General features: G+C 42.5%; 1 protein-coding gene across 1 annotated transcript in view; it reads right to left on the bottom strand.

Annotated features, from left to right (window-relative positions):
- The window catches only part of LOC310937584 (enhancer of polycomb homolog 1-like), a 29364-nt gene extending 17317 nt beyond the window's left edge, over window positions 1-12047 (bottom strand). Inside the window, exons 1-5 of the mRNA XM_083901878.1 lie at window positions 11677-12047; window positions 3352-3511; window positions 1687-1832; window positions 1140-1346; window positions 887-1035 (exon numbers count right to left, since the gene is read on the bottom strand). Of these exons, the coding sequence (XP_083758004.1) occupies window positions 887-1035; window positions 1140-1346; window positions 1687-1832; window positions 3352-3511; window positions 11677-11829 (815 nt within the window). The 5' untranslated portion in view covers window positions 11830-12047. The remainder of the gene's footprint in view (window positions 1-886; window positions 1036-1139; window positions 1347-1686; window positions 1833-3351; window positions 3512-11676) is intronic.
- Between the last annotated feature and the right edge of the window lie 9261 nt (window positions 12048-21308).

A 21308-nucleotide genomic window follows, 5' to 3' on the forward strand; every position in this document is an offset into this window, starting at 1 on the left:
ACGACACAACCACGCAGTCCACCTGGGGCACTCCACTCGGAACATAATATCTTGCAGTGTGCAGGTGAAGCTATCTCCTGAGGATAGAAAGGTCCAATCTGGGAGCGAACACTGGCAGTGATGCGCGGGAAGAAACCGGGTCAGGATAACAAGAGGAAATTGAAATGTCACTACAAATCAAAAGCACTTCAAGGAGAAGGGTCCAATTTATGCTCACACTGACAGCTACTTTCAGAGGAAATTCATTCCAGTCGGATGTCATGTTTAGATGGATCGCTGAGGCACCAGTGAGGGGAGGAAATAAAAAACAATCCAAAGTGGAACTCAATAGAGAGAAAGAGAAATACACAACACGGGACAAACATAGTCTAGTGTACTGCCTGACAGACTGAGGGAAAAACTCCAAACAGCCACGGGAGTCGATAAGCCAATTTGCTCCAAGCACTTCTGGATTTAGAGGGTGAATTTTAATTGATAATGTATGCGAAAATATATGTAACTGTGGCCCCAATTAACACGAGCAGCGAAGCCTGACCTTACAGAAGATGTGGGCAAACTCTTTTACACCATCAATCCTTTAAGTCTCCTAATGATCCAGACCAGGGATTTCAACTTAATGAGTAAACAAAGACCTTATCAAACACAGAGGTGAAGCACACCATCCATCTGAAACACATCACGTGGTAAAGGTCTGACACTGTGACTCTCTGTGTCGCAGCCTGAAGAGAACACACACTGATTTTTAAAAATCAATCAGAGACTACTGCTGCAAAACAAACAGATCTGTCCATGGATATCATCCAATCAGACAAATAAGAGCCGTTTCCTCAAAACAGCAGCCAGTTGCACAACAACGTAGTTGATGCAGCTGCAGACGACCTCTTACCTCTTCTCCACGATCTCCAGTGTGAGGTGCAGCAGTTCCCTTTTGCTCTTCTCCCGCCTCTTGATCATCTCCAGGATGGTGACGGCTCGGCTCAGGTCCCGACGTAGCTTTAGCATCTTCTCGTATGACGCCTCGTCGTTCTTTCGGTTCTGAAAGTGAAACGGTGACGATTAAGAAGTGTGAAATATCTAATAAGAGACGGCATGAAAGTAGCCTATGAGAGCACAACTTCGAACAGTAACGGACGACTAACCTTTCTGGTCTGCATCTTCTCCGTTCGTCGACGGAAGGCCACATAGGGGTCGCTGGTGCTAGAGCCATCCCTCTTCTCCTGCTTCACATTGGGGATGAGAGAGCCGCCCTTGCACGTTTTCCTTTTGCGGCTCCAGTAGTCAAACACCTCCTTGATTAGCTCGTCGTCCTCTTTCAGCAGTAGTTTGGCTTCCTGCAGACTTACGAGCTGCAGAGAAATGTAGAAGGGACCAGGGTTAGTGCATTTAATAAAATGGGAGGAAACGGGAGTTTTAAAGCTTTGCGGAAGTCATAAACTCATACCCGATAGGTTTTCTAGCTGAATGAATTTAAGTAGGATTCTTATAAGTTTACTTTATGGTGCAGAAGTGTTCCAGAAGTATTCAAGAAACCAATTGCAAAAACTGATGGCGCACCTCTCAAATGACTGAAATACAGAATCAAACAGTCCGATACTTTGGGCTCATTTATTCTGTCTATAAACCAGTCGTGTGTTTGTGCAAATGCGATGCAAACTTCATTAGTCCCCAACACGGGGTGACAAATACCTGCTGTCCACTGCCTTTCTCCAGTCGGTCGATCATCTCTTCAAACTGCAGGGCGGTGATTTCCATTTTCTTCCTCAGCTTATTCACAAACGTGTCATCCTCTGAATCCAAGTCATAGTCTGGCTGCTCTGTGTCCAAACTGAAAGCTGTGAGACGAAGAAGAGACGCACATAAGCTGTCATATACTTTAAACGTTCATGGACAACCTCAAGACTTTAAAAAAAGGTGTTGGACCAAGAAGAACATTTGTCATTCAGAGTTATAAATACCATAGCACAGTTTTATAATGCCAAGTCATTTGTATTCAGCATTAGTACACGTCGAGCAGGGTCAATAAACACAAACCATTATGCTCGCGCTTTTAACTTCAGATGACTGCTGCCAATTGTTGTGAAAAAAAAAATTATTAAAACCACAATTTATCATAACAAACGGTGCTTGTGTTTGATTCTGTGCTTTTACTGACTCAATAAAGCTGCGCTTGAGGACAAACGCCAGCACCCAGGGCTGGGAAATTTGCCAGCCACTTGCTCATAAACATCACGTGCAGCTGTTATTTTCTTCTCCGCAGAATCTCCAGCACCTCTGGAGGAGAGAATATTAGAGTGGTAAACTTAGGACAGAGGTTATCTGTTGTAATCCATCAGGCTTCTGTGACCCCCCCGGATGAGAAAAAAAGCTAGGTTCACTGCACTGTCAGAGCACAGCTGTAATCGGCAACATTAACCTGTCAAAAGCTGAAGTGTTTGGAGGGCACGCAGCATTCCATGCAACTCCTCCACATTTTCCCTGTGCGGTTAACAAAATAAAGCCGTAAGGGTTGACAGGAAATATCTGCTACAGTGGTTGCGATAGGCTTCCCTGACGCTCATGCAAGCATGGCAGCATCAAAGCCAAACAAACGGATTCTCTTCAAATACTTTTGTTTTGAAGTAGTCTGTGGTTTTTAATTGCTTTCTTAAATTTTAGAGACAACGGTTTGGTAACAAGCCAATTATTCCACCTGAACAAATTCTGCCAAATGCTGCAACCAACGAGCAACTGTTTTTGTAACCGATTAATCTGTCAATACACAAAACCAGAATATATTCACATTCAGGAGAACTGCAATTATTAAAAAACAACAACACTGAAACCAATCAAATCAATCATCAAAATAGCAGACAATTATTTTAGTAATCAATTAATCACTGCAGACATGACAACCTTCTCCTCTTCCATCAATACCATCCCTCTAATCTGTTTTTCGAGCCTGACTGATTTATCGATACAAGCCTTTCACAGAAATATCCGATTCAGTGTTTACGTTTGCTGATATGGAACCATATTTCACAGAATAAACCAGGCTGAAACACTTTGCTTGTTTAGAAATGGTGCCATTTGTTCCAAATATTTAGTTTTAGATGTTTACATATAGACACTTAGCAAGCGATATCGCATTTCAACTACATATCTACAACACCTCTACCTTTACACGAATGTAAGCCCGATTAAGAGCCACGCGTGCCTTATTTTCAGTAAACAATCTTCGCCGGCTGTTCCTTTTAAAAAGCACAAACTCGTATATCTGGAGCATCCAAAACAGCAACAACTCCCGCCACGTGCTCGCGGACCACAAACACAGCAAAGAGGATAATCCTGTAGCAAGAGAGACCTGCTACTCACGCTGTATGTGAATAAGCTGCTTTGGCATCTTGAACTCCCCGGGGTAGAGGGCCTCGTAGCGCGTGATGTTGCACTCTGCCTCGGGGACGGGGATAACCATGTTGTCCCGCTTCTCGCCGTACACCTGCTGCGCCGAGATGGCCCGCTGGAGATGGTGCTCCTGGAAGACGGAGAGAAAACAGACGTTCAATACAGACGATCTTCCCTTTGAGGTGGTGTGCAATATAAGGAGACATCAATAGAGAGCAGTTTTCATAAACATTACTTCATTATGCATTGACAAGCAAGTACACTGGTGAGTAATGAGGGGGGGAAAAAAGATGCCCAAGACTAATTTCATTGTTGGAGAAAAGCTGCTGTTTCACCACAAGTTTAATCGATTGTCAAGTTTCCGGACGAGCAAGAACAACCGTCTCTTTCAGACTCCACTGAGAATCAAAAACCAAACGGATATTAAAAATAAAGGGCATAAAAGCGATTATAGGTTAATTACTGAACACTGACGTCAGTCCACTTGAGCCATAACACAATTATAGGAAAACAACATCTCACTTAACAAGAAACTGCCGACCAGGACTGGGGTCTCGCAGGATTTTCGGTATCGCTTATCACTTTCATGACGTGCTGCAAACGCTATGTGCTGGAAATGGTTATGAAAGATTTAAAAACATTAAAAACCAAAACACTGAGCAGATGGAAACACTTTCCCCCCCGTTTTTTTTATTTTTTTATTTTTAAATCTCTGTGAAAGTCCTAAGCATGTAAGGGGAATTAATAGTGTGGTCATTAAAAAGAGACCAAAAACAAAGCATTTTCAGAACAGCACAACTTTTCCCCTCATCTTGCCACATATACATGTATATGCATGTTTTTCTATATATATACAAACACATACTACCAGAGTTCTCCATGCTGTGATCTTAAGAGAAATGAAACGTCGCTATCACGCCTATGACTCATTGTTTTCAGTTGCAGCAGCTCTGCTCGAGTTAATCTGTCACCGGCGGATGTTGAAAATAATCGTTTTTAAGATGCGTTGCGATGCAGACACGGATGATTCTGCATCGACGCCGCGACGGCACATAATCGATGCGGCCCCTCCCCCCGCGGATGGTGCGAGCAGTCAGTCAGATGTGTGTGATGAAGTGTGGCTGTGCTGCGAGAAAATCATTTCACACATACATACACACACGCACGTCACTCTTCAACAAATTCAAGGTAGCACTATCATGGAATGCTCTCTGTGAGCATGGCTTATTATTGAGCCAACATCAGCTAGTTTCAAACTTCAGAGAGGAGCAGTGTGTAAAGCAAACACATCGAGTCAACACATTCAGTCACTTTCTCTCGCTCTCATCTCCGTGTGTGTGTTTGTCAAGTCAACAGATGACTCGTCACTTTCCCTGTGTGTGATTGTGTGTGTGTGTGTACAGTTGATGTCATCTCTCACGCTCGCTCCACTTTCTTGAAGTGTACGCATGCATTAACATAAAATAAACGAGAATAGCAACAATACCGTGACATTATACTAACTCGTAGTGCTGTGCAATAGGTTAACGCATGACACGTTTCCGTGACGACGACGACCAGTTAGCTCCGTTAGCTGCATTAGCTCCTTTGAGTGCCGTTAGCTTGCCTACAGTCGATCTGGAGCGGTCTGTTTATTAAAAGAAAAGAACAGCGCTACAAAAAACCAGCGCACCTGTGTACTGCGTATGTGTGCCTCCGTTTTTAACGTTTAGCGTTACTTTAGAGACTTATTTTAACAACCCGGAGTCACGTAAACATGACGTCACACACGTCTTTTTCGGTCAGTCATGGAAACGCGGTGCGCGTTAACTTTGACGCCGTTAAAGTGTTAGCGTTTGACAGCACTACTAACTAGCACCAGTGAATTTAACACAAAATATAAATATTAGATGATTGAATATAAATGAAACTACAGTGCAATATAAAAGCAGAACATTTTTGCTGAAGGACAACACACACGTCAGAATCTCATGGCCACACATCATACGACTTGTTGATTTTTCAGTTGGTAGAGGCTGCAGCTCGACTGCAGAAGTGTTAGTTTTGTTTTAGGTGGACGGAACAATTGACCTAATCATCGTAATCGAATTGCGAGGCCAGTGAAGGCGCACAACTATCCGTCATACCAGTTGAGAGAAATGCTGGCATCGTCGATGAAATAACCGCAAGTTTCTCCAGCCACGGATTTCAACTTTTCACAATCCTGGCTGTAAATAAACAGTTTGACTCTTGAACTTTTCTCATTATGTAATCGGATGTTGTGTAATTGTCCGTCTTCTATGACGCACGCTGCTTATGTATGCGAGACAAGTGAATACTGATGGGCCCAAACAAAACAACGTCAGCGTTAAATAACAAACAATGATTCATATGCCAGCTTTGAACTCTGGTAATGCATTGTGCACGAAAGACACCGCAGCTTATGCTCACTCTGCAATAGTAGGGCCCTATGATTTCCGTGTTAACGGAATCGCGGACGGAATCGCGGAATTGGCCAATAAAAACGGAATCTAATGTTAAACGCGGAATATCGCGGAAATTGACATAATGTGACTGAAATGCTGTCATCGTGAGGAGAAAGAACGTTTGTCTGGAGAAATGTTCCGGGGAACGCTCATTCGTGGCACCACCCGTGTATCTCCCCACAAACACTCACCCGGTCAGGGTCTCCCCCAGTGCGTGTTGCTTGTTTATTTACTTTATATACACTTTTTTTTTCTAAACCGCGGAACAAGTGCGCTGCGCTCGCATGTAACCGGCGAGCGTCTCCTTGTCCAGGTGCCGATTGAAACCCAAGTCACACCATCAAATACGCCATTATTACGGTTATATTGTTATTGTCAATAAAGATGTTGTATTTAGGAATGCACCGATAATTCGGCGGCCGAACCACGGCGAGTAAACTGTGGAACATCGCCTGTTAAATGCTGGAAAGTATCTGCGCAAAAGTGAAACTTATGAACTCCCCGCGACTTTCACTTCACAGCAGAGAACATTCTCTCTCTTTGAACAGTTAACTAAAGACATCAGCTCATCTGATGCATCTGTTATTCCCTTAATTACAGCGTTGTAGAGGTAATATTGCGTGTTGAGAAACGATCCAGTCGGATACGGAGAAGCGCACGGCGCAGGAGAGGGAGAACAGTACAGCGCAGGGGCGGTGCGCAGAAATCCGTCTGCACCAGATGAGGGGGCACTACCACTTATTTATTTATGTTTATTATTATTATTTTACTTTTAAATGTGACCAGCATTGCATGGCTTGTTTTAAGATTCACTGGCATTTACTTAATTAGGATTTAACTTAAGTCAAAACAATTGAACAATTGAGAAGTCAGTGGATTCAAGAAGAAAGTTGCATTGACACAAAAAGCACACATTCTATGGTGGTAAAGTAAGTATAAAAGGTAAAAAAAAACAGAATAAAAAATAAATAAAACGGAAAAAATGGAATTCTAAAAAATTAAAACGGAAAAAACGGAATTTGGGAAAAAATAAAACGGAATTTGGAAAAAAATAAAACGGATTTCATAGGGCCCTACAATAGTCTAAAGAAGACTATATTAAATAGTTGATGCAACAGATGGCCAAGTCAGTCCAACTGACCGAGAACAATCTTCCTCTAACGTATTTTAACAGGGCTCCGACTCACTTAGCACGTTTTTTTATCACAACAACTTTCTTGGGTGGATGTGGGTCAGTGTTTAATGACCTACCATTAGTGGCTGGCAGTTATGACTGTATCTGTTTATAGCTAATTTCCGTCTACCCTGAAAAAAGATTCTGTTTTGGGCACATCAGCATTTGTGTGGGAGTTTTAAGTGGTTGGGGCTTTAAGTATAATCCAAAGACATGAGGAGCTCTGCGTGGAGTAACAAGAGAACTAATTCAGAGCTGTGAGCTGGCATGAAAGGACGCAGCGTGTGTCCAAAGCTGAACCATCTGCCCCTGGTAAGCATATCAACAAGCCCAGTGTCGTTCTTTCTGTATAACCACTACACAAACAGAGCCGCTTATTGTTTCAACACAGCTATTGTGCCAATTTAACCTTGAGGATCCTGAGTCTGAAGTGAAAGTGTTCATCCGAGAGCATTCAGGCAACATCCATCACGCAGTGATGGGCTCAGTCTGCCTGTTTGCAGCTCTTAATGAGTGTGGGACGTAAATACACACACACACACACACACACACACCACAAACGGCCATCTATTCACAAATGACTGGTAATTTGTCAGGAACTTTAAGCTTGCATTGCGCTCCAAAAACAAATGTTCACACGTGCAAATCACACGTTTGTGTGCGCTGCGCAGCCAGACTTTTTCACTGCCCACAAATACTCACAATTACATGTCGTGAGCCAGTTTCGTGTGATCGTACATTTAACTCGTCCGCGCTTTGGTTACCATTCCCCCAAATCATGCAACACAATAGATTTACTTAACCAAAGACACTTTGCAAGGAATTTGTGCAGCTCTCGATATAATAGTAATATTTTAGAGCCGTGAGTGCCGGATACATCTATTCTATTTTGAGCACACGTCAAGCTTTAATCAATGACCAATAGCAGGGAAGAAAACTAAAGATTTAGAGTAATGATTTTGTCACCAACAGTGATTGATAATGGGAAGTATCCTGGGTATAAGCTGAAAAAGTTATGCGGGGGGCTATGACGTACTGTGGTTCAAACTGAAGCCTGGGGAAAAAATACACTTTGGGGAAGTTTTGAAACGACTTGAGGAGCGAAACTGGGATTTTTTACATAAATCCATGGGCATGTGTGCCACGAAGTACTGCACATATGACTGTAAAATCAATCTCCAAATTTAAAACTGAGCAGACGAGCAACGATTCCCCCCCGACTCAAGACATACGGATGATTCACAGAAACCACAGCAACTAGGTGAAAGTTGCATGAACCGATAGTGCATTCACTATTACTCAGTAACAGCCATCCTTCATGCTTGCGTAGCCAAGACGCTGTATGACAAACTAAGGCTGGTCTGAATATGTCCAGACTACCTTCCAGACAAAGAGATATTTGCCGATGCGACCTCCTGTAAAACCCAATGGTTAGCAGATGTAGTGCAGGGTTTGTAATGCTGATGAATCTTTGGCTGACTGAGCCTATGAACCTGCATACAGAGAGAGAGAGAATGTGTTTGTGTGTGTAAGGAACCAATTAAGCCTGGGCCCGAGCCAGGCCTGCCTTCACACACTTCTGTAGAGGATATCAGCTTGGCAGATTGCAGCCGGCATCCCTGAGCCGCCTCTGACCCACAGATATGCTGATCTTTCGCAGCTGCGATCCTCACAACACCGGTTCACAGCCTGGGATTTCCTCTGCTGAGGAATTGTGGGATAAAGGGCTTTTGCGAATGCATGTGGGAACTGGTGACGTCGGTTATTCTAGGACTTGTTGCTTTAATCCAAATTTAATGTTGACCAGGTAGTACTGTGCGTTTATTTCTGGGGGGAAAAAAGGCCTAGCTTCTTTTCTTGGTTTGTTCTTGCAGACAAACTGTTCAGACTCGAGAACACCCACACACGCACAGATCCATGAATAATTTTGATTATAAAGCAGGTCTCAAAAAACGTAACTCAAGCTGATTTTCAAATTCAGAACTGGAGAATGTCCCGAGGCTTCACAATAGCAGTGGTGCTTTGTCACACAGCCACAGAGAAAAATGACGATCTGTTTTTCCCCTGAATCACAAGCTCCTTCCATTAAATGTTTCCAAGGGAAAAAATTTAGTTGACTCAAATAAAAGTTGCCATGGCAACATAGAGTGGCCTTCAGCAGGTGTTTGCAGTGCACGCAACTGAAGGAAGTGTTGAGGATGGCTTTCTGCAGAGCGAGTCAAGGCAAGCTTGGAAATTCAGGAGACACGACACTACCACTGTATATATTCTACATGTAAAAACCAGAGGGAAAGATGTATGAGCACATTTGTGACCTATAACATCCATTTCCCTAATTAACCGGTTGACCTATGCACACTAGACCTGCTCCTCCTGACCAGACGTACAGCATCTCTGAATGTCTAACAGTACACGTGTTAATTACGGTCTCCCTGTAAGACGGTAGGACACAATGTTCCAACAGTTAACCGGAAATACTGAGATTTAAAAACACAGCATAAAAGTGACAGGAAAAACAGCAGGCCAATTGTTTTATGCCATTCACCAAAGTGTGTCAACACAGATACTTGAATAAAACTAATTTCAACTAATGATGGCTCACAAAATAAGCTTTTAAAATTGCTTTCCATCAGGTATATCGCAATTATCGTTAATTCCAAAAACACTTCATGACGTCTACCCATTGGCAAATCATATACCCTGTCACCAGCAATGATGCATTTATAAATATAAAAAAGAAGGAGTTATCTTTAAATGATTGTCAATGCACGTCTTGCTCTTTCAATCGATACCATTCTCGAGCCAGCCTGTGGTCATTCAGCGAGACGCGGCGGTGCTCCACTGTTGCCGGACAGGATGTGGGTCAGGGAGCTAAGCCATGCACAGCCTTGTAGTAAAACTGTCCTCTTTATCTCTCCTGTCACTCTGTTATGTAATGCCGCTGTGAGCATGTGTACAGTAGGTGGGGGAGGGCCTGGCAGGAGGAGGAGGAGGAAGACGAGGAGGGGTGGGTGCAGGATTTTCTGCTGACTTTGCACCCCCACCCCTCCTCCCCCTTCTGTCTGCGCTTCCCTTGTGTTTGTCTGCCGAGGCAAGTCCGCCGCTGACGAGGTGATGAGGAATTCACCGGCGTGGGCCAGGAAATGTAATAAACACCACATAATAGACAAGCCATTAGTGCACCGTCCGCAACCAGCAACAATAACCTGCGGTCGGCCGGCAATGACAACAACAAAAAAATGTCATTAATAATTTAAAGAGGCATTAAAACAGCTCACGTAAAGCTGCGACTGAGAGGTAGATGTGTTATTTTAAAGTGTGATCTGCAGATTAAGTGAATACAGGGTCCATTTTTTAATAAGGCAATGTCTGTGCTACAGTATTATTAATCAAACTTTGCATAATCTTCCAAAAGGCATAACAAAAATCACCTTACTAAAAATTAAACTAATACAACATGGTTAGTAAATCGCACAGGATGCAATCACGTTATTCTGAGTATTAAACAAAATAACCATGATTATATAATGGTTATATTAATACTGAATTAATAGTTTGGGCCATATTTTGTCAAAAGACATTAAGTTTTCAAATGTCTCTTTTTGACCACGAACCAATAATATTATAAAGAGCAAATAAAACGGAATATTCACATGTATGGTTGGTTTAATTATTATAATAAAGAGCAAACACTCAAACCAAACCTATTGATCAATTAGCAAAATAGATGATGATAAATTGTGTAATCGGTTAACCGTTGCATCTTGATTTACACAATAAAATAGTATGCTGAATTGTTCAGCCATAACATACTACAAAACTTTTAAGATTAAGCTAAATGTGAACCCAATTGGGAACTAAAACAATTTGTTCCGATATTGCAGATTATAAATTCAGTGAGATTTCAACTGTTTACAAAGCACACAATGTGGATTAATGGGCACATTTACCATGATTATCTATGCATTTTAATCGCTGTATTCAATTTTCATTAATGATGGCACTTAATAATTATATATATATAATAATAACATTATTTTCCGATGCAAAGAATCCCCTCCATCAACCACACCATGCATTTCAAAGCTCACGGTGAACTTCCCATGCATCACTACTGTGCAGCCACGCAGACGCTCTGTTGTGATTAAATGGAGGAACAGAATCTGTCAGACATCAAACGGGAACCACGGAGAGCAGCCAGCGCGCCGCACACATGGCAGAGCCGGAGCTGTCAACAAGCAACACCTAACTGTCAAACCGGGCGGGAGGGCTCAGTGTCTCCCCCTGGCACTCGCTCGCCGACACTACACACACGTCCGCGGCCTATTCCCGCTTGCCTTTACCAGAAAGTCAACAAAATGGTGGCACCGCGAAGAGTCACGTGACTCCTTTGTGCTTCCCGGCGCAATTTCGCGCAAAACAAAACGACACAACACACCTCGCGAATCACGCAGAGATATAGCGCACCTTTACAAACGCACCCGCGGTGGAACGGGCTCCGAATGTGTGATATTCGCCGAGAGCCGTCGTGTGCGCGAAAGAGCAGACATGGCGGCCATTTTGCACAAGCTTGCGCAGGCAACATAGCGGCGCCCCTCGACATGAAAACACTCCAAAGTGGTCCGACAGCGGCGGGGCAGAAATGAAAAAACATACCGATTCCTCCTCTTTTTCCATCCCCGTCGGCATCTGCGGCACTCCCCGGTTGATCGAGGCATATTCGTGCAGGTCCGGCAAATCCTCGCAGCGGAAGACGGGCAGTGGCTTGCTAGCATCCAGCGCCCGCGCCCGAAACGACAGTTTACTCATTTTTTTTTATACGAAAAGATGCAGCATGTATCTGTGCGATCTGCTCGAAATTAAAGCAAATCCGCCTCGAGTGCTCATGGAGGAATCGGTGACGGGTCTCTGGGAGTCAACCGGTCGATTGAGGGCAGGCGTAGGTCCGTAGCAGCGCGAACAGAGCCGGGCAGGCCCGGGTCTCGGTCGCTCTCGGTCGGTGTCTTTCACCCTAGGCTCCGCTGTTCCTCCCCGGTTCAATACGCCATGGCCAACATGGCGGACATTACAAACTCATGCAGCTCGCAGCTCTCACGGAGCGGCCCAACCCCCTCGATCACACAAACAGCCATTCCCACGCAGTTTCGCACGCGTGCGCGCTCGCGAGACCCTTGGGGTACGAGGGAGGGAGGGGGGAGGTGGTGATGATGATGATGATGCTGGGTGATGATGATGACGATGAAGAAGAAGAGACGTTAACTTCAAAGACTCGGGATGTTCTCGTCCTGTAATACGCCAGAATGGCGTTGACGTACCGGTACATATGTATTATTATTATTCCCACCCTCTATGTAAACAAACTACAAGAATAAAAGGAGAATGTAAATATAACGCTTCACACGCTGCCACCTACCAACTATAAATAAATGAAGTGTATTTCCGGGAACGAAACATCGCCACCACTCACGGGCAGCACATGCAACTAAGTTGTATTTTAACCTTAAAGCAAGGTCACACTTAACTTCTTTCAGTGCATTAGGGTTTATGTGCAGCGAGAATATGGCACGTACCTGAATGCAAATGGCATTGTTTTGCAAATATCGCCACCCTGTGGTGCAAACACTAACATTACACACACCTATGCAACCCTAACTTTGTTTACCTGCATGTCAAACACGTTAATTAATAAAAATAACACAACCAGAAAGTCATTTTTTCCCATTCAAATAGAGAGAATGATAGTATATACAAAAATACAAACAGTACAGTTGAAGGTTGAAAGTAAAAACCTTATTTAGTATAAAAATGTGAGGATGTATATGTCCGTTTACATCCAGTGACAATTCTGACACTTTACATTTAACAAGAAAAAAAGGCAAGTTTATCTTTGTTCATTGTTTTTGAGGGTTATACAATTAACTATGCTGCTATGGGAGTTGTAATAGTAGTTTCTAAATGACCTTATATCATGTTTTTACCACTACAGTGGTATAGTAGATCCATGCAGATGTGTCTTAGAGAGATAAATCAAAAATACAGTGAAAGAGGCAACACCGCTTCATTTCTTGACTTGCATCATCATCATCATCATCATCTTCTTGTTCGATGCTTCTTCCGCTGTAGCCGGAAAATGATAAAACTGTGAATCGTGAGCGGCTCCGTCTGCCTATCACAGATATACTAGACTCTTTTACCACCGGTCACATGATGAGACATGAAAATGCGGCTTTTTTTGTACCCACAATGCTGTTCCGATTGTACGAAACCTTGGCGCATACTTGGATTTACTTTAAAAATGCAGCGCAGTAGCCTCGATAACATCACTGGCCCTCCAGACACAGAGCGGTGTGTACACACCAACAGCAAGTTAGCTTTAATATCACAGCTCCATACTCATTGCTATGGAAAGAAGTAGAATAGAATAGCATTAGAATAAAAACGGAAACTTTTCCAACAAGCAATCTAGTCATAAACGCGAGGAACGTTGGTCTTTTAAGCGCATAAATGTCCGGCGGTTTGCTTTGACGGGCTTCAAACTGGGCATGTTTGTTTTTATATTAATAACAATGGCTGTCAGTGACCATTCAGACACACACACACACACAAAAAAGAAGAGAAACTTTACATCCCAAATGACACGCATAAGTTTTGCATTTGTATATGATTCACATTTTATCTAAGTAAACCAGGAAATGCAAATAACCTGTTGGAGCGTGTGAGGATTCCAGTCGGCACGAGTGAACGATCCAAACGTGGTCGGCTGCAATCATCATCATCCGTTTGGGAGCAATAGGCTCAAAGCTGAGGACCATAATGGAGGCCTGTGACACACAGAGTGGTAACAGAGACAAAATAACACAACACAACCAAAATAAATACATGGTTAATGTGAAATATCAACACTGGAGATGAGAAAATGACAATTTATTCATGTAAGATTGCACACTTTCTGCTCTGTTATGGATATATAAAACTACAGTTACATATATCCATAATACAGTTTTTACAAGTAAGATTCAAACTACTTTTACCATGTGATTTGTCATTTTATCCTTATTCAAATTTCACATATCTACAACGTTATCAGGACCAGTCACAATTCAAGTTTGCGATATCTTCAATTGAGGGTAATTAAAGATTATTATCATATACATCGTCCTTTTTAAATATCTTGGATTCAGTTTCAGATACATCAGAACGAAGTTGAACTTGTGACTAGTAAAATGACATTGTAGATAATCTCAATCTGAATTACATATATCTACACGTCAGTTACAGATATCGGCAACTGGATTACAGATATATCTATAATGACAAAGCCCATAAGATAAGATAAGATAAGATAGTCCTTTATTAGTCCCGCAGTGGGGAAATGTCCAGTGTTACAGCAGCAAGACAATAAAGATAAGGATAATAAATAATAAACATGCATTACCAAAAAGAAATACAATATATAAAGTACAATATATAAAGATATTAACACTGACTATAAAAATAGGTTTAAAAATAGAATGTAGAATGTACATTATAACCGGTCTGCAGAATACACACAGTATGCACATGGTATTTACAGTGCAAGGAAACAAGGTTGAGCTATTAAATAAGGATATGGATATTGCACTGATGAGAAAAACTACAGTATAAAAACATTGACAGTATGAAAATTGTATGAAAAATGACAATATATTGCACTTAAAAAATGTACATTATGAAAAATATACAGTATATTACACCAATGAAAAATGAACAGTATATTGCACATGGAGTGGTTGTGTGTGTGTGTGTGTGTGTGTGTGTGTGTGTGGTCTACTTAGAGCAGTACGTGTTGTACAGTCTAACAGCTACACACACACACACACATGGATGACAAACGTACTTTGGATCGTATTAGTAAAAACTGAATTATGTACATCTGAAACTGTAGTGTTGACTAGCAACAATGACGTCACAGGTGTCCACAAATGCAATTCATACCAGTCGCAATGAATTCAGTCAAAAATGACGTCACGGCTAATCTGTAATGGTAATTCCAGACAAGTCAAACTTGGCGATTAAACGTTAAAAGCAGCTCGCCACGCGCGATAAACGGCAGCATATACACAAGGGCTTTTTTACACAAACGTGGGACGAGGACCAAGCGTCGCCGAGAAGCCGATTACGGAGCAGCTTTTCTCGGGGGTTTATGCTCCGCTTCGAGCCCACAACAGATCACACACAGCTGTTTGCTCGAGTTTAACGCCGACGCTAGCCGACAGACGGCTAACGCTGGGCTAGCTTCCACACTGACCCTGCGCCATTTGACACTTTCATTTGGACTCGCAACTAACTTGTCCGCAATCGAAATGCGCCATTTTCGATTCCAAACACACCACACGGAGAGGGGGACTAACATCGAGCCGGGGTTGGAACTTACCTTCTGCTGGCAAAGCCACGGGGCTGCTGGATGATGATGATGGTGGTGGTTCTTCTTCTGGTTGTCATGCTAGCGCTATGCTACGGCTAGTTAGCTTCCTCCTTAGGACGCCTCAGATAAAAACGACTTACGTTTATTTATTTATGTATTACTATTATTATATATATTTTTTTTGTTTACGGAGCGGTTGACACACACACACAGAGGTCGCCGGAGATGAACGCGGTTGCAGGTAAAGTGATATCCAGACGTTGACGGAAAAGTTAGATAGTTCGCTTCGACCAAAAAAGAAAAAAAACAGACTTAAAGTGACCAGCACCGAGACACTTTGGAGGCGGCTTGTGATTGGACCACGGGTTCGACCAATCACGTGTAGGGATCTCCAGGAAGACGAGCTCATTGGTTCGTCCCGCCCTCCAAAACAACACTACTACAAAATATTAGAATACTTTTATTATCCCGAAAGAAATTAAAATAAAAAATAAAAACTACACATTTAAAATTTTTAATAAGAAAAAATAAAAATTAAAAAGTTAAAAATTAAAAACAAAGAACAACAATTAGAGTGCAATAAATTAAGATTAAAAAAAAAAAAAAAAAGTAGTACAAAGTCTTGTTTAAAACAAGAATGAACTGTCATTGGCATTAGACACTGTTTATGTTGATGTTATTTATATTTAATTGTATATGTGTTAATTCAATCTGTTTTTTTAATTATTATTGTTGTTGTGGTTTACTGTTGCTTTTACGCACATGACTTAATGACTTTAAATTTGAGTTGTTTTATGTATCTTTATGTGCCTTCTTTTCTATGCCTTTTGTTTGTTGTGTCTTTTGTTTATTATTTGTTTATTCTGTACAGCACGTTGGTGCACTGTGGTTGTTTTTTTTTTTTTTAAAGTGTCTTACAAATAAAGTTGGATCTAATCAAAGAGATGTTGTTCTAATTCAAATCTTCGTCTCTTTATGAGTTCCTGTGATGGACACAAAAACAACGGAATAAAATAACATTGTTCTTGTGTAATTCATTAACTAATTGATTTTTAATTTATCATATTTCGTTTTCATTTTTTAACTATTTATATTTAACAAAGTGGGTAAAATAGTTTTGGCTCCTCCAACTTTCAATATTGTGTTTCCTTATAAATTAATCTTTCTTCTGTGTCTATACAGGTTGCTCCACGCTCTTTTGTCTGTTTTTACAATTGTTTTAGGTTATTTATCATAATTATTATTATTATTTATTTTATCAGTAGTAGTAGTAGTAGTTCAGTAGTATTTAAAGGTGCCATATGTAAGAATGTGGCCAAAAACTGTTACTACATTCAAATTCAAAATACCGAGGTCTTTATGGTTACGTTTTTTGACGTAACCCGTGATTTCTCGGCAGCTGAGACTCTACTGGCTGGAATGATTGGTAGACGGCGGTAGGTGGCGCCACATGACGCCAAAACATGATTTCAAAACATAAACATGATTTGCAGCCTGCAAAATGTTTTTTTTTAATGCAAATATTTTGTCTGTACTGTTGTTGTTGGTGAGTTCAGTTTGTTATATGAACATTATTCCTGAGTCTCTGTGACATATTAGGAGGATTTTTACGGCCAGTTGCTTTAGATTTATTACATAATGCACCTTGAAAGTCAAATCAGGTCAAGTCGATTGTATTTATACAGCCCGACCTCACAAACGCAGCCAAACACTGATCAACAAGTGCTACAGAGTTTTTTTAAAATTTTCCTGCAGTGTTGCATTATGTCACCGACTGAACCTTCCCCATCCCCATCCCCATCCTTTCCCCAGACGCTGCTCCCTCACTTATCTAACACCTCGCATGAGTCGTGTCACAGCAGCACAGCCTCCTCTGCCTCCTCTCTGACACTGCGATTCCCCCCTCTCTCTCTCTCTCTGTCACACAGACTCGTTCTCACTGATGTTTTCCAACACCAACAGAAACCACCAGCGCCGCCCGCCACAGTCACACTGGGAGCAGTGGAGGCACCGGGCGATGATTAATATCGCTTTGCTTCTCTCCCAGCAAGGTCATCAGCAGCCATCTGTAATCTCCATTTCCTTTTTCTTTTTCTTTTTCCCCGCTCTTACACGATTCAGCCCAGTGCTCTGGCAAAGTGTCTGGCACATACATGAGTTGTTTTTCCTTCTCTTTGGAGTTATAGTTGTATGTTTGCACAAATATCGAGCGTGCACTGCTCAGTCTGCTGCACGTGTCGCGCATCATGCACGTGCATGTAAGCATCCGGTCGGTGTCTGGGTTCCACAGTGGTGGTGGTGGTGTCAAAAAATTGTGAAAACCAATGTGAAGTTGCCTCGTCGTTTTTTCCAACGAGGCCGTCACTTTCCAGCGCTCTCATCTAGAGGGCAGTGGAGATCCACGTGAAGAAGCCGTCACAGGGCCCACCTGACAACCTCTCACAGGACGACGATACTGTCAGGTTTCTCCTCGCCGTGCATCTTACAGAGCGTTACACCTCGCGTAATCAGCGTTCATGTGTGCTTTCAGCGAACACGGGTGGTTCATCATGTGAGGCAGGAGGAGATGATGCTGCTGCTGCTGCTGCTGCTGCTGTGTTTCACTGCTTCGAGGGGATGTTTGGGAGTGAGGGTTTGCATGGTGAGATCAAAGCAAGCGAGTCAGACACGAGCAAACCTCCCTCCCTCCCTCCCTCCTACCACCACAAAACCACCCTAAACAAGTTCGACCAGCTGCTGACAACCGTGGAGATGAAGGATGCCGTTCCGTCGTGCCGCACTGCACGGATCACAAGTCAAACATGAAGCTGCTGTAACAGCTGTTTGGATCCTGGGTTTGACCGTCGTTGCGGTGACACCGTCGTGGGCGAGGTTTTTCCGTCTGCAACAGAGTGGAAACAGGTCCATTATACTGTACATACTGTTCGATGGCCAGTTTATTAGGTACACCCGGTCTAATCAGCCCATCACATGCAGACATGGTCGAGACGACCTGAAGCATTTATCTACACTGAAATGTTGTTTTTTTGGGAAAAGGGCACCCTTGCATTTTCATATAGACAACCAATAAGCTACTTTGGGTCAACGATGATGTCATAACCCCACCTCTAAACCGCGGCTTAGGGCCCCGTGACCACTAGAGGGCCCCCAGAGCAAATAACAAGGAGGAATATAGAGTAACATAAAACCAAAACGTTTGGATTGCTGTATATTTAGTATTTTTGATTATTTAACTTTATATTTTATTTCTAAACCATTTTTATTATCTTGGTCCGAGTGCCTCTGTTGATTTACATTATTATTTTATTTTATGCTGTGTTTTTTACATATAAAAGTCAAATCTTTGTATTACAGGAGTGTATTTTTAAATCCCCCCCAAAGATTGTGCACATTTTTAGATTTTCAGACTATTTTATTTATAAACCTGTTTGGTTTTATGTATTGATTCTCTGTGTCGCCAGTAGGGGGAGTTGCTGATTCCGTTGCTGTAACTTCCGTTACAAGTGTATTCATATTCGTGACAGAGTAGAATAAGTAGAATAGAATTTAGTAGAGTAGGTGTATGTTAATCATTAATCAATAATCATTGTTATTGGCAGTAACTGAGGGCCCCAAAATCAAATTTTGCGTAGGGCCCCATGGAGGCTTGGGCCGGCCCTGCTCGTCTTCGAGGTCGTCGTCATCGTCTTCCTCTTCTTGTGTTTGGAGATTGTTTGCTCTATTATTAGCTAGCTTTCTTTCTTTGGTTGCCCTGGCCTTTCTTTTATTTTGCATTTCTACAGCAGCAGCAGCAGCGCTGCAGCACCTCCCACAGGCCTGGCATAGGTACTACAGCGTTTAGCGTCGTTTTTGAGGGGGATTATGTGTGGATGAGGCATTTCGTGGAGAGAAAAAAAAGATAATTCACTTTTGTTCCATTTCTACATAAATAAAGTCAGATTGATTTGATTAACTTGACAAGTGTGAAGCCGTCAGTGAGCGAGCATTTATAATCCAGGCATAAATAGAAACAATGCCGCCGTTTATAAAATGTCTCTGCAGCTTTTACTGTATTCTTTCAGTGCCTGTGTTTACAGTCCACTCGTCTTAGTTGTCAAAACGTCTCCGTCACTGAGACAAAGTCCTCCATGTCGACTGCACAGCCTGTGACTGACAGCCGCTGAGAGAAGGATTTGTTTGAACAGGACTCGCCAGCTTCCGTCTTGCTCCAGCTCTCTCGCTCTGGAAGCCCCGCGGACCTCCACGCGGTCACGGATACGCGGTGAGTATAGTTTCCATAGCAGCGAGGAACGCCACGCCCATGGCATGATGGCACAGCACTGCAGTAATCAGGCATCACGGTTTTTTTTTTTTGGGACCTGACGGGCATCCTTGAGAGAGACGGCGGCAAGTCGTAGCTCTTCATCATCATCGACTGCCAAGATTGATTTCACGAAATGTATTGTCGGTGCATGCGGCGCAACGTGGATCACAATGCACAGACCACTTAAAGTTATATTAGCGCGCCGCGCATGATGAACGGTGTTGTCAATTTCGCGTGGGCGCTGAGGGGATCGTATGCAAAGCGAGAAGAGGTTTAAACATCACCGACAAGTCTCATCGCCGTCACGCAGGATTATCGTACAACAGAGATCCGTTTTTAAGCGAAAGACGGCAACGAGCCACTGGATTGTTGTTGTTTTATAGTTGTTGATGTGCTGGAGCAAACGAAAAAAACCCCACAGGAACATGGGCGTAGTCTTGTTTTTTGTCCAGTCCTCAGCAGGAAGTGCCTCCACACACCTGTGAAGGACCGAGGAGGAGGAGGTTTTTTTCGTTGCTAAGACACCGGCCCCGGCCCGAGAGAGTGAGGCTCTCGATTGGACACGCCTCATTTACTTTGGATTCAAGCCCAGTGAGAAGAAAACAATCATCAGAGGAAACAGGCTTGAAATTCTCAGTATGTTTACATGCACAGTTTAATCGGCCTAAGGCCATAGTCCGACTAAGTCTTGTCTCTGCGTCAGTCCAGCGGTGGTTCTGCTCCATAGCTATGTTGTTTTCTGGCAACAGTGCTGCTGTTCTACTTCTGGGTCTAAGACCGGGGAGGAGATTTTGGTGCAAGTACGACTAAGCGTGTACATAAAGGAGTAATCAGACTATGAATCACATTATCCAGGTATGTTAGTCTTAGTTAGTATCTTAGGGCCAATTCCAATTCCTATCTTAACCCTCAAGCTCAACCCTTAATCTTAACTAACGATCAAAACCAAGTGTTGAGGGTTATTTTGTCACTTAGAAATGAGACACCCCTTAAATGCAGATACGTCTTCAGACTGTAGGGGGCAGAATAACGCCAAAGCTGCGTCCAGTCTGTCAACTTCAAAAAAGAAGAAGAAGAACACATTTACGTCAGGATTATTTATTACGTTTGTCAGTCAAGTTATTAGGTTGTCAGTTAGTTATAAGATGATACTCATACAAATATTCAGCTGACAGTTACCACACACCACGACTTATTGAAAAGTAAACCATAGCAAACCATCGCTTGTCTGCATGTTATGCAACAATATGCAACAATGACGTCAGTAATCCATAATTTGGGCCTAAACTAAGATAATACAATGGTTTTCATCATTTTTATATCTCTATTAACAAAGAAAATACTTCATTTGTAGCGTACTGGTCTCGCTGCTTTCGGCGCCATCTTTGTTATGTCAAAACACGCAATGCATTCTGGGTAGCCCTCGCTCCCAAGGGTGGACTCGGAAAATCTCAATATTGAGGGCGATACAGCCCTTAAACCTGGCCATCAACTTAATTTTTCTGAGAATCGGGGACAGCACTTGGACTAGAGGGAGCGAGCATTTTTGAGATTGAGGGTTAAGATTGAGGGTTAAGCAAG

This window comes from Microchirus variegatus (assembly GCF_963457635.1).
Source record: "Microchirus variegatus genome assembly, chromosome: 15".
Taxonomy (NCBI): Eukaryota; Metazoa; Chordata; class Actinopteri; order Pleuronectiformes; family Soleidae; genus Microchirus; species Microchirus variegatus.